The following is a 13,577-nucleotide window of genomic DNA, read 5'->3' as shown; positions in this document are numbered from 1 at the left end:
GGGTATGTTCTGTCCTGAGGGAGAGGGTGTGTTCTGTCCTGAGGGAGTGGGTGTGTTCTGTCCTGAGGGAGAGGGTGTGTTCTGTCCTGAGGGAGTGGGTGTGTTCTATCCTGAGGGAGTGGGTGTGTTCTGTCCTGAGGGTGCTGGTGTGTTCTGTCCTAATGGGGCGGGGTGGGCTCTGTCCTGATGGGGCAGGTATGTTCTGTCCTGATGGGGCAGGTATGTTCTGTCCTGATGGGGCAGGTATGTTCTGTCCTGATGGGGCAGGTGTGTTCTGTCCTGATGGGGCGGGGTGGGCTCTGTCCTGATGGGGCAGGTATGTTCTGTCCTGATGGGGCAGGTGTGTTCTGTCCTGATGGGGCAGGTGTGTTCTGTCCTGATGGGGCAGGTGTGTTCTGTCCTGATGGGGCGGGGTGGGCTCTGTCCTGATGGGGCAGGTATGTTCTGTCCTGATGGGGCAGGTGTGTTCTGTCCTGATGGGGCAGGTGTGTTCTGTCCTGATGGGGCAGGTGTGTTCTGTCCTGATGGGGCGGGGTGGGCTCTGTCCTGATGGGGCAGGTGTGTTCTGTCCTGATGGGGCGGGGTGGGCTCTGTCCTGATGGCGCAGGTATGTTCTGTCCTGATGGGGCGGGGTGGGCTCTGTCCTGATGGGGCAGGTATGTTCTGTCCTGATGGGGCAGGTGTGTTCTGTCCTGATGGGGCAGGTGTGTTCTGTCCTGATGGGGCAGGTGTGTTCTGTCCTGATGGGGCGGGGTGGGCTCTGTCCTGATGGCGCAGGTATGTTCTGTCCTGATGGGGCGGGGTGGGCTCTGTCCTGATGGCGCAGGTATGTTCTGTCCTGATGGGGCGGGGTGGGCTCTGTCCTGATGGGGCAGGTATGTTCTGTCCTGATGGGGCAGGTGTGTTCTGTCCTGATGGGGCGGGGTGGGCTCTGTCCTGATGGGGCAGGTATGTTCTGTCCTGATGGGGCAGGTGTGTTCTGTCCTGATGGGGCAGGGTGGGCTCTGTCCTGATGGGGCAGGTATGTTCTGTCCTGATGGGGCAGGTGTGTTCTGTCCTGATGGGGCAGGGTGGGCTCTGTCCTGATGGGGCAGGGTGGGCTCTGTCCTGATGGGGCAGGTATGTTCTGTCCTGATGGGGCGGGGTGGGCTCTGTCCTGATGGGGCAGGTGTGTTCTGTCCTGATGGGGCAGGTATGTTCTGTCCTGATGGGGCGGGGTGGGCTCTGTCCTGATGGGGCAGGTATGTTCTGTCCTGATGGGGCGGGGTGGGCTCTGTCCTGATGGGGCAGGTGTGTTCTGTCCTGATGGGGCGGGGTGGGCTCTGTCCTGATGGGGCGGGGTATGTTCTGTCCTGATGGGGCAGGTATGTTCTGTCCTGATGGGGCAGGTGTGTTCTGTCCTGATGGGGCAGGTATGTTCTGTCCTGATGGCGCAGGTATGTTCTGTCCTGATGGGGCGGGGTGGGCTCTGTCCTGATGGGGCAGGTATGTTCTGTCCTGATGGGGCAGGTATGTTCTGTCCTGATGGGGCGGGGTGGGCTCTGTCCTGATGGGGCAGGTATGTTCTGTCCTGATGGGGCAGGTGTGTTCTGTCCTGATGGGGCGGGGTGGGCTCTGTCCTGATGGGGCAGGTATGCTCTGTCCTGATGGGGCAGGTATGTTCTGTCCTGATGGGGCGGGGTGGGCTCTGTCCTGATGGGGCAGGTATGTTCTGTCCTGATGGGGCAGGTGTGTTCTGTCCTGATGGGGCAGGTGTGTTCTGTCCTGATGGGGCAGGTGTGTTCTGTCCTGATGGGGCAGGTGTGTTCTGTCCTGATGGGGCAGGTGTGTTCTGTCCTGATGGGGCAGGTGTGTTCTGTCCTGATGGGGCGGGGTGGGCTCTGTCCTGATGGGGCAGGTATGTTCTGTCCTGATGGGGCAGGTGTGTTCTGTCCTGATGGGGCGGGGTGGGCTCTGTCCTGATGGGGCAGGTATGACTTGGAGAAGATCTGCAAAAAGGAGTGGGACAAAATCCCTCCTGAGATGTGTGCAAACCTGGTGGCCAACTACAAGAAACGTCTGACCTCTGTGATTGACAACAAGGGTTTTGCCACCAAGTACTAAGTCATGTTTTGCAGAGGGGTCAAATACTTATTTCCCTCATTAAAATGCAAATCAATTTATAACATTTTTGACATGCGTTTTTCTGGATATTTTTGTTGTTATTCTGTCTCTCACTGTTCAAATAAACCTACCATTAAAATTATAGATTGGTCCTTTCTTTGTCAGTGGGCAAACGTACAAAATCAGCAGGGGATCAAATACTTTTTTCCCCCACTGTACAATGTAGAGATCTCCTTTATGGCTCATACTTCTTAGATATTTCTGAAATGATCACCTCAGACAAAAATCATTAGTCTAATAAAAGTCTCAAACTTGTCTCAGGAACTTATCATTATTGCTCCTTTAAAATAACAGAGGCAAGGATGAGCTCAACGGTATACAATGATGAGACCTCTGCTGATCATACTTCTCGAATACTGCTAAAATGATCATCTCAATTGAACTATATATGTCCTATATATGTATCATACAAGTCTCTAACTTCATCTCAATATTTCTCCTAAGGGGCCTTTAGGAGCAATAACCCAGACACAAATGGTCACAGAATGATTCAAAATTGAGAAGCTCTAGGTAGTCACAAAAGATCTGGAGGATATCCGAGTGACCAATAGATTTTTTTCCTATGGGCAGTACTGTATAATACAGAGAAGTAGTACACTATAGTATAGAGTTGTATAGTACAGTATTGACTCACAATTCCTCTTGCCTGTAACCCAGTGGATCATCCACTCTGTAACTAATTCCTAAAGTGAGGGCCACCACAACTGCAGGCAGTCCTAAAGGACAGAGAATGATGATGTTATTTCCTTGTAGATTTGCATTTTATTTAACTAGGCAAGTCAGTTAAGAATAAATTCTTATTTATAACGACGGCCTACCCCGGACGACGCTGGGACTATTGTGCGCCGGCCTATGTGACTCCCAATCACAGCCCGATGCGAGACAGCCTGGAATCGAACCAGGGTCTGTAGTGACACCTCTAGAACTCAGATGCAGTGCCACTCAGGAGCCCATGCATGCAGCCATATACAGAGCATTCGGAAAGTATTCAGACCCCTGACTTTTTACACATTTTGTTACCTTACAGTCTTATTCTAAAATTGAATAAATACAATTGTTTCCTCATCAATGTACAAACAATAACCCATAACGACAAAGCAAAAATAGGTTTTTAGACATGTTTGCAAATTTATTGAAAACAAAAACAAAAATACCTTATTTACAAAAAAAGTATTCAGACCCTTTGCTGTAAGAATCAAAATTGAGCTCAGGTGCATCCTGTTTCCATTGATCATCCTTGAGATGTTTCTACAACTTGATTGGAGTCCACCTGTGGTAAATTCAATTGATTGGACATGATTTGGAAAGGCACACACTTGTCTATATAAGGTCCCACAGTTGACAGTGTATGTCAGAGAAAAAAACCAAGCCATGAGGTCGAAGGAATTGTCCGTAGAGCTACAAGACCAGATTGTGTCGCGGCACAGATCTGGGGAAGGGTACATAATTGTTTCTGTAGGATTGAAGGTCCCCAAGAACAGTGGCCTCCATCATTCTTAAATGGAAGAAGTTTGGAACCACCAAGACTCTTCCTAGAGCTGGCCACCCGGCCAAACTGAGCAATCAGTGGAGAAGGGCCTTGGTCAGGGAGGTGACCAAGACCAAGAACCAGATGGGAGAACTTTCCAGAAGGACAACCATCTCTGCAGCACTCCACCAGTCAGGCCTTTATGGTAGAGTGGCCAGATGGAAGTCACTCCTCAGTAAAAGTCACATGACAGCACGCTTGGGGTTTGCCAAAATGAAAGCAAGATTAAACTCTTTGGCCTGAATGCCAAGCGTCACGTCTGGAGGAAGCCTGGCACCATCCCTATGGTGAAGCATGGTGGTGGCAGCATCATGCTGTGGGGATGTTTTTCAGCGGCAGGGGCTGGGAGACTAGTCAGGAACGAGGGAAAGATGAACAGAGCAAAGTACAGAGTGATCCTTGATGAAGACCTGCTCCAGAGTGCTCAGGACCTCAGACTGCCTTGTAGGTTGGATAATGATAATGGTGCTGGAGGGGATGGCTGCCTTTTACGGGCTCCGAACCAACCGTGCTATGTTTGTTTTTTTGCATTGTCTGTAACTTATTTTGTACATAATGTTGCTGCTACTGTCTCTTATGACCGAAAAGAGCATCTGGATATCAGAACTGCGATTACTCACCTCAAACTGGACAAAGATTTTTTTTCTTTAATGAGTCTGACGCGAAGGATATACTGCTTCCCCAAGACCAGGCCCAAATCCTTGTCATTCGCGTGAAGAAAAGACGGAAATACAGGGGGCGGATATCGGGGTGCCTTGAGAATTTGTCGGCGAGTGGGTGACCCGTTTCTACCATCCGTTCTATTGGCCAACGTGCAATCACTGGAAAATAAACTGGATGATCTCCATTCGAGATTATCCTACCAACAGGACGTTAAAAACTGTAATATCTTATGTTTCACCGAGTCGTGGCTAAACATCGACACAGGTAATATAGAGCTGGCTGGCTTCTCCATGCATCGGCAGGACAGAATAGCTACGTCTGGTAAGACAAGGGGTGGGGGTGTGTGTCTATTTGTCAATAACAGCTGGTGCGCAATGTCTAATATTAAGGAAGTCTCGAGGTATTGCTTGCCTGAGGTAGAGTACCTCATGATAAGCTGTAGACCACACTCTCTACAGTACGAAGAGAATGTATCTATATTATCCGTAGCCATCTATTTACCACCACAAACCGATGCTAGCACTTAGACCACACTCAACAAGCTGTATAAGGCCATAAGCAAGCAAGGAAATCCTCAGGTAGCCTAGTTGTTAGAGCGTTGGACCAGTAACTGAAAGGTTTCTGGACCGAATCCCCGAGCTGACAAGGTAAAAATCTGTCATTCTACCACTGAGCAAGGCAGTTAACCCACTGTTCCCCGGGAGCTGAAGACGTGGATATCAATTATGGCAGCCCCCCACACCTCTCTGATTCAGAGGGTTTGGGTTAACTGTGGGAGACACATTTCAATTGTACAACTGACTAGGTATCCTCCTTTCATCCAGAAGTGGTGCTCCTAGTGGCTGGGGACTTTAATGCTGGCAAATTTTAATCCATTTTACCGTATCTCTACCAGCATGTCACATTTGCAACCATAGGAAAAATAACTCTAGACCACCTTTACTCCACACACAGATGTTGAGGATGTTGAGTGTCAGATGTTGGCGTGCCAGTATTTGGACAGCCAGGTCAGGTGTTACAGGTGTTACAGGGGCATCAGTAGTTGGAGGGTCAGGGGTTAAAGGGGCAGTAGTAGTTGGAGTGTCTGTAGCTGGACTGTCTGTAGCTGGACTGTCAGTTTGAGTGTAACTAGTTGAGGTAGTTATGTCAATAGTGGTCGGAATGGCAGATGATGTGGTGAGATCCCCCTGTGATAGAGACTTTTAAAAAAGTTAATTAACTCTGTAAACCACATAAACAAGGATACATAGTGTCAGTTCCTATAATCATAGCAATGATCCATGCTGTTCCAGTTTCATTGTGTCTGCATCAGTGTAGAAATCTTTTCTACTGTACTTTATGGGAGAAAGAAATCTTTAACACTGCCAATACACAGTAGAGTTGATAGCAAAAGCTACTCTGTTATCAACTGTATCTGAGACCTGATAGTAGTCTATTGACAGTCTAAACAACAGCTTAGCGATAAATCTAAATAGTTTGGATAAAAATAAATTCTGAAACAATGTCTTCACTGATGCTTCCCTGTGGCTCAGTTGGTAGAGCATGGTGTTTGCAATGCCAGCATGGTGTGTGCAACGCCAGGGTTGTGGGTTCGATTCCCACAGGGGGCCAGTACAAAAAAAATAAAAATGCATGAAATGAAATGTATGCATTCACTACTGTATGTCGCTCTGGATAAGAGCGTCTGCTAAATGACTAAAATGTAAAAATGCTACTGTATCCCTTGCAGCAAACAGACAAAACATGAATCAATCATTGACTATAAACCAAACTTTAAAATTCATAAACCAAACTGTAAAATCAATAAGGTCATATATTGGTATTACAGAGTCTGCATTAACATGCAGGTACCAGATAATGATTTAGTATTGGAATTAAGGGGAAAGTAACGTTACTGTACATTGGCTCCAACACAACCAATGTTGTTACCAGGATCAGTAAAGACAAAGAAGAAAATTCTTTGAAAATAGAACAGACATGACTGGATGAATAAATTAGATACACATGGATGGATACTGTGAGGACCAGTCAACCAATAGCATTACCCTTCTCTATGCAAAATATTATTGGTTGCACCTGGTAAGGTACAGTACATGTTTTGGTAAACAGAACAACGTTTTTCCTCTAGAGCAGGTGTAATTAGATCTCCTGATTAGAGGGTTAGAATAAAACAAAGTAATGGAAGTGTCTTGGAGGTCTGGATTAGAATGTGAGGCCACTAGAGGGTGGACTTCTCTAGAACAGGGGTACAATGCTGAAGTACATGTAACACAAAACTCATCATATACTAAGAGAAAACTGTTCCAATGAAAGGAAGTTGTTCCTTAAGTAACCATGGTAATAGGAAAGATGAATCCAACTGCAGAGATGACAAATGGTGCAGTTACATTGACATTATTAATTCATGTAATTCATTCAATAATAGCCAAGACGCAAAGCTGCTACAGCATAACCATTTATTGTTATTTAACAATGTACATCTCATTTAGAAACAATTGAATTGTTGAGTACTGTCAACATGAAAATGTGCATTGACACCAGCACACAACCATATGGACGCAATCTGACCACTGCTCTTGCCTTCTCTGAACCCTTTCCCAGTTCCTTTACAGTTCTGGGTGGCTCCTCTCATTAAGGCCACATCATGCCCTGACCTAGTCATGGGTATGTCCCAATTAGAACTCCTGCCTCCTGAAGTGTTCACTACTTCACCCACAAATCTAAAAATATTGGATTCGCAGAGGTACTGTCCAAAGCAGGGATGGGCAACTGCTGGTCCAGTGTAGGCCCGCGAATACATTTCCAAAATGAAAAAAAAAAAAAACGAACTCAGTCGGGTTCTCAACTTACTGTTGAGAGTTAGAATAGTAGAAAACACAAGGTTCAATTTCAATGTTTGGTTGTGTATCAGCAGTTTCTCTCTTGTAATGTCAGTCACTTGACAGTCACTCAATTAGCCCATGTCAGCTAACATTTGTCTAGACTGGTAAGATAGTCTAGCCAGCGATCTAAACTTGTAGTAATCATGGTCGAATTACCAACTGGGGAGGGGCCCAATTGATTTTGTAAGTCATTCTCACTCAGATATCATAATAAAAACTGCAAACATTTCTCTCCATCCTATAGTAGGGTGAGAAATTTCAGGAAATTAGCTGAAAAACTGCAAATTTCTCTCCACCCCATTGCAAATTATTAGAATTACATGAAATGAGTTAAGTTACAAAATCTCTCCTCCCCATGGCAAATTGTGTAGAATATCAGGAAATGAATTCTAAAATATACTTTTTTCTCTCCATTGTCATTAGGGGGGGGGGGGGGGGGGGCGCTAAAACTTTGTGCTCGCAAGGTGGGACACACACACACACACAAAATTCCACTTAGGGCCCCCAAAAGGCTAGGGCCGGCTCTGACTGTATGTGTGGGTATGGATGAGTTTATTTTTTAACCTTTATTTAACTAGGCAAGTCAGTTAAGAACAAATTCTTATTTTCAGTGACGGCCTAGGAACAGTGGGCTAACTGCCTTGTTCAGGGGCAGAACGACAGATTTACCTTCTCAGCTCGGGGATTCGATCTTGCAACCTTTCGGTTAAAATCAGTGAAGGGCAGTGAACAAGTGCTAATTTGTGGAGGAAAGAGAGATAATTGGAACATTTGGCTAAGACTGGAGGTAGCTAGCGTACTATCCTTTGGAGGACAGATTATGGCAGACCGCTCCATAGATCAGGATGAGATATAAAGAGAATTGGTTTCTAAAGGCAGCAGGACGGGTCACCACTTCTAGGTGACCCGTCCCCGGAGTCTCAGATAAACAACTCAAGTCTTAATCTGTCCACAGGCTCCAGAGCCAGGAGATGAGATAATGGAGGTGAGAGGGTTTACCAGGAAGACGACAGGACAGCCTGCTGAGTGGTATAAAACATTCCAATTAGTCCTACAACTATCAATTAGGGATGGCGAGAGGGGGGATGTAGAACCCAAATATAGATGGAAGATAGTCCTAGAAGTGGTGTCAGACAGTGGCAGACAGAAATAGTTGTTCTTTGTCAGTTGTTTAAATAATGAAGTCCTCCTCTGTCCTCATTTCTTCTTCTTGTCTTGTGTGGAGGTGAACCAGGCGTCCAGCAGCTTCTTGCTGTAGTAGATCTGCCAGCCATGCACCTGCACCGCGATCACCATCACCAGGTACATGACAGACACGGCAGAGAAGCCGAAGATGAAGCGGTAGGCCTTGCCGTGGCGGTACAGCTGCTGAGCCACCGGGAACATCTCCATACCCCCGTAGATGAGCGGCGCTATGCAGAAGAGACCGGCACTGATCATGGAGATCACCAGGTAGCTGATATTGTTTTTGGGCAGGGCCATGAAGCTGAAGAGGGAGGGGATGATACTGAGCAGGTAGGGGTACTCCCACTGGTAGGGAGCAGCCACCACACTGTGGGACACCAGGTTCAGCTGGCTCACTGTCACCTGGGCAGCTAAGAGGAGCCAGATCAGAACATGGACGATGTTCAGCTTACGGATCTCGGACTTGAGGGCGACACTGATGAGAAACACAGAGGAGAAGCACAAGAATATGTGATGTTTCAAATGGGTCACTGTGAACAAAACCTGTCATCTTGTTCTTATGAAGGCACTTAACCCTAATCGCTCCTGTAAGCCGGTCTGGATAAGAGCGTCTGCTAAATTACTAAAATGCAAAAACATTGAAATGAGAGCGAACCTCATCTGGTAGTGTGAGGCCACTCTCTCGCGGTGCTGAAAGTCACTTCCATCTGTGCCAGTAGCTCGAGGTCCAGCTCGGGAAGCCATGGTTACCGCCTGTCCAAAAAACTCAAAGTAAAACATGTCATTCATTGTGTTAGAGCTTTCCAAGGTGCTCATTAGTTATTTCACAACTGCAGATAAGTATACAGCATTCGCTATCACTCTCAAAGACATTGTAACCTAATGGCAGTCTAATTACATTAGACAACTAGCCTTTAAAATAATAGGACTAATAGAATTTGTATGACATGAGCAATACCAATGAATTGTATTGCATTAGTCACATGCACTGTAAACAGGTGTAGACTAACAGTGAAATGCTTACTTACGGCCCTTCCCACAATGCAGAGAGAAAAATAGAAAAATAATGGAAAGATAATAACAAAGAATAAATACACAATGAGTAACGATTACTTAGCTATATACACAGAGTACCAGTACTGAGTCAATGATAACATGACTATACACGGGGTACCAGTACCGAGTCAATGATAACATGGCTATATATACGGGGTACCAGTACTGAGTCAATGACAACATGGCTATATACACGGGGTACCAGTACTGAGTCTATGATAACATGGCTATATACACGGGGTGCCAGTACTGAGTAATGATGACTTGGCTATATACACTGGATACCAGTACCGAGTCAATGTAATTGAGGTAGATATTTACATATAGGTAGGGGTAAAGTAATTAGGCAACAGGATAGATAATAAGCAGTGTCAGCAGCGTATGTGATGACTCAAAAGGTAGCTATTTGGTTAACTATTTAACAGTCTTATGGCTAAGCGGTAGAAGCTGTTCAGGGTCATGTTGGCAGTAGGTACCGCTTGCCGTGAGGTAGCACAGGTAACAGTCTATAACTTGGGTGAATAAGGTCTATGAATTAGGCTAATAGATTAGTTGATGAGGCATAAATACAGAAATTACTTGTACAAAGCATAGCTGATCCTCCTAGTTTTGCTAAAGGTTACCCAGTGAACTTGACAGTGGACACATGAGGATGATGGGCATGTGGATTAACACTAGCTTGGCTACCCTCTGCATTCCTGTCCCCTTCTGCTGGCTTATCAGATAACGCCAGGCCAGGCGAGGATGATTTCTAGTTAGCAAGCGCTTGTGTTAAAACATTCATCAACAGGCCTGATTACAATACAGTTTTTTAAGACAGAGTTAGCTAGCAAGCATCATCAGCTATTAGTATGTAGTTTATAAAACGACCAGCTGCTTGTAAACTAAACAAGCATGCTCACAGTTCGTCCTGGACTGTAAGTGGGGAAATGCGTGACAATGTAACTTTACAAGTCAAAATGTAAAAAGTCACCCAGACAATTTTAAAGTTACCAAGCTAGCTAGCATCATCAGCTGTTAGTATGCAGTTTCTAAAACGACCAGCTGATTGTACTAAACAAGCATGATCACAGTTCGTCCTGGACTGTAAGTGGGGAAATGCATGACAATGTAACGTTACAAATCAAAATGTAAAAAGTCACCAAGACAATTTTAAGGTTACCAAGCTAGCTAGCCAGCTTGCCAATGTAGTGGTACTGCTAGCTTAACAGTCTCATTGCCGTAGACACCTTGCAAGAACAAACTACAGACAACTGCAGCTTCAGTTTAGTTTGCTAGACATACGTTAATGTAATACTTACTGTATGTTACACGTTCAATTAACAAACTTATTGCGACTAAACACGGTAGACATTCCTCCTTTCTTCCGTAGACATGTGCAATACGGAAGTGTTGACTATTCAGTCTGTGATTGGACAGATGACTGAACGGAGGGTAGTGGGGGACAATCCGAAAAGTTATACTACAGTTGGAAACAGAAACGCTCATTGCGACAGGCTAGGATCTTCTTCTTCGCGAGGTTCGAAATAAGTTTGTTAATTGAACGTTTATAAATCCATTGAACAATATTATAAATCCATTACACTTTGTGATACAAAGTGGGAAGAGGGGAAACGGAAAAATTAAATATATTTTTAATTACCCTACCAAATAACCTTACACTCATTAAAACCCACCACCTTATTTCACTACTTTAACCGTATCTGATTCTACCCCAGGCCAACGACCTGAGAGGACGGGACACTACCACTCAACACACCCTGTAACTCTTCTGAAGTCAAATCTTGTACCCCCAAGTACTTCTCTGCAGCTGCCACCACAACATATATATTCTGTGACTTACATTCCATCACTGTGGTACAGTTGATAACCATTGCTAAGAAGCCAACCTTACTGAAACATACAGTATATCACTCATTGGCCTATCCCTCTGTTCTGGCACATCCCTCTGTTCTGTCCCATGTCCTCCTTCACACTTCCCACATCTTGGATTATCCCTCCTACACACTGCTGCAACCTGCCCATAAATGTGACACCTATAACACCGCAGTGTAGTCTATGATATTAATTTGTTTGTAGCTATATGAGATAGATGCATAATTAGTGGTCTGTCAAATATAAATACTTTTTTATGTAAACATTTAGCAACAAATGTATGCATTGCATTTTGTGAGTGTATGCAGTGTTGTACAGGTATTGACAAAAATGATGATGATGATGATCTTCTTGAAAACAGTGAGCAACAATGGTATGTGTTGGAGCCTTGTTCACACTGCAGGGCTTAATGCTCGAATCAGTTTTGTTTTTGAAATCCATTTTGGAATACTGGCTGTTCAAACAGCAAGTTACAAGTGACCAAATGGAATATGTGTGTGTTCAGACAGCAGACATTTGCTGACATGGCTATGGCAGTTGTCATTGTAATGACAGATGTGTGCGCAGTGGTGTAGGCTGATTGGTGGTGGTGCTCATGGTTCCTATCACTCAAAGTTATGTAACAGGCTAAGGTGACAACAATGCCTGCTGTGGACGTTTACTAGTTGCTTTACATGTTCAAAATCATAGTGTAAGAACTCAAAGGATAAGACGACCCAACTTTAAAAACAAGTCCTTTTTGGATAGCCACAGCAGTCAACTACAGTGGGGGGGAAAAGTATTTGATAACCTGTTGATTTTGTACGTTTGCCCACTTACAAAGAAATGATAAGTCTATAATTTTAATGGTAGGTTTATTTGAACAGTGAGAGACAGAATAACAACAACAAAAAATCCAGAAAAACGCATGTCAAAAATGTTATAAAATGTTTTTGCATTTTAATGAGGGAAATAAGTATTTCAACCCTCTGCAAAACATGACTTAATACTTGGTGGCAAAACACTTGTTGGCAATCACAGAGGTCAGATGTTTCTTGTAGTTGGCCACCAGGTTTGCACACATCTCAGGAGGGATTTTGTCCCACTCCTCTTTGCAGATCTTCTCCAAGTCATTAAGGTTTCGAGGCGGACGTTTGGCAACTCGAAACTTCAGCTCCCTCCACAGATTTTCTATGGGATTAAGGTCTGGAGACTGGCTAGGCCACTCCAGGACCTTAATGTGCTTCTTCTTGAGCCACTCCTTTGTTGCCTTGGCCGTGTGTTTTGGGTCATTGTCATGCTGGAATACCCATCCACGACCCATTTTCAATGCCCTGGCTGAGGGAAGGAGGTTCTCACCCAAGATTTGACTGTACATGGCCCGGTCCATTGTCCCTTTGATGCGGTGAAGTTGTCCTGTCCCCTTAGCAGAAAAACACCCCCAAAGTATAATGTTTCCACCTCCATGTTTGACGGTGGAGATGGTGTTCTTGGGGTCATAGGCAGCATTCCTCCTCCTCCAAACACGGCGAGTTGAGTTGATGCCAAAGAGCTCCATTTTGGTCTCATCTGACCACAACACTTTCACCAGTTGTCCTCTGAATCATTCAGATATTCATTGGCAAACTTCAGACGGGCATGTATATGTATTCTTGAGCAGGGGTCCTTGCGAGTGCTGCAGGATTTCAGTCCTTCACGGCGTAGTGTATTACCAATTGTTTTCTTGGTGACTATGGTCCCAGCTGCCTTGAGATAATTGACAAGATCCTCCCGTATAGTTCTGGGCTGATTCCTCACCGTTCTCATGATCATTGCAACCCCACATGGTGAGATCTTGCATGGAGCCCCAGGCAGAGGGATATTGACAGTTCTTTTGTGTTTCTTCCATTTGCGAATAATCGCACCAACTGTTGTCACCTTCTCACCAAGCTGCTTGGCGATGGTCTTGTAGCCCATTCCAGCCTTGTGTAGATCTACAATCTTGTCCCTGACATCCTTGGAGAGCTCTTTGGTCTTGGCCATGGTGGAGAGTTTGGAATCTGATTGATTGATTGCTTCTGTGGACAGGTGTCTTTTTTACAGGTAACAAGCTGAGATTAGGAGCACTCCCTTTAAGAGTGCGCTCCTAATCTCAGCTCGTTAACTGTATAAAAGACACCTGGGAGCCAGAAATCTTTCTGATTGAGAGGGGGTCAAATACTTATTTCCCTCATTAAAATACAAATCAATTTATAACATTTTTGACA

At 45.0% G+C, this 13,577-nt stretch overlaps 1 protein-coding gene across 1 annotated transcript; it reads right to left on the bottom strand.

Annotated features, from left to right (window-relative positions):
* Positions 1-8,157: 8,157 nt before the first annotated feature.
* On the bottom strand, positions 8,158-10,917 carry LOC106574769 (protein jagunal homolog 1-B). The gene is made up of 3 exons (XM_014150821.3): positions 10,779-10,917; positions 9,077-9,186; positions 8,158-8,896 (listed from the first exon to the last, which is right to left on the bottom strand). Exons 2-3 carry the CDS (start codon positions 9,163-9,165, stop codon positions 8,434-8,436), a joined length of 552 nt encoding a protein of 183 aa, XP_014006296.1. The 5' UTR covers positions 9,166-9,186; positions 10,779-10,917; the 3' UTR covers positions 8,158-8,433.
* Positions 10,918-13,577: the final 2,660 nt, after the last annotated feature.

The sequence above is a fragment of the Salmo salar genome, chromosome 16 (assembly GCF_965601325.2).
Source record: "Salmo salar chromosome 16, fSalSal1, whole genome shotgun sequence".
Classification (NCBI taxonomy): Eukaryota; Metazoa; Chordata; class Actinopteri; order Salmoniformes; family Salmonidae; genus Salmo; species Salmo salar.
The sequence above is the reverse complement of the archived record's forward strand: the minus strand, read 5'-3'. Positions and strand labels throughout refer to the sequence as shown.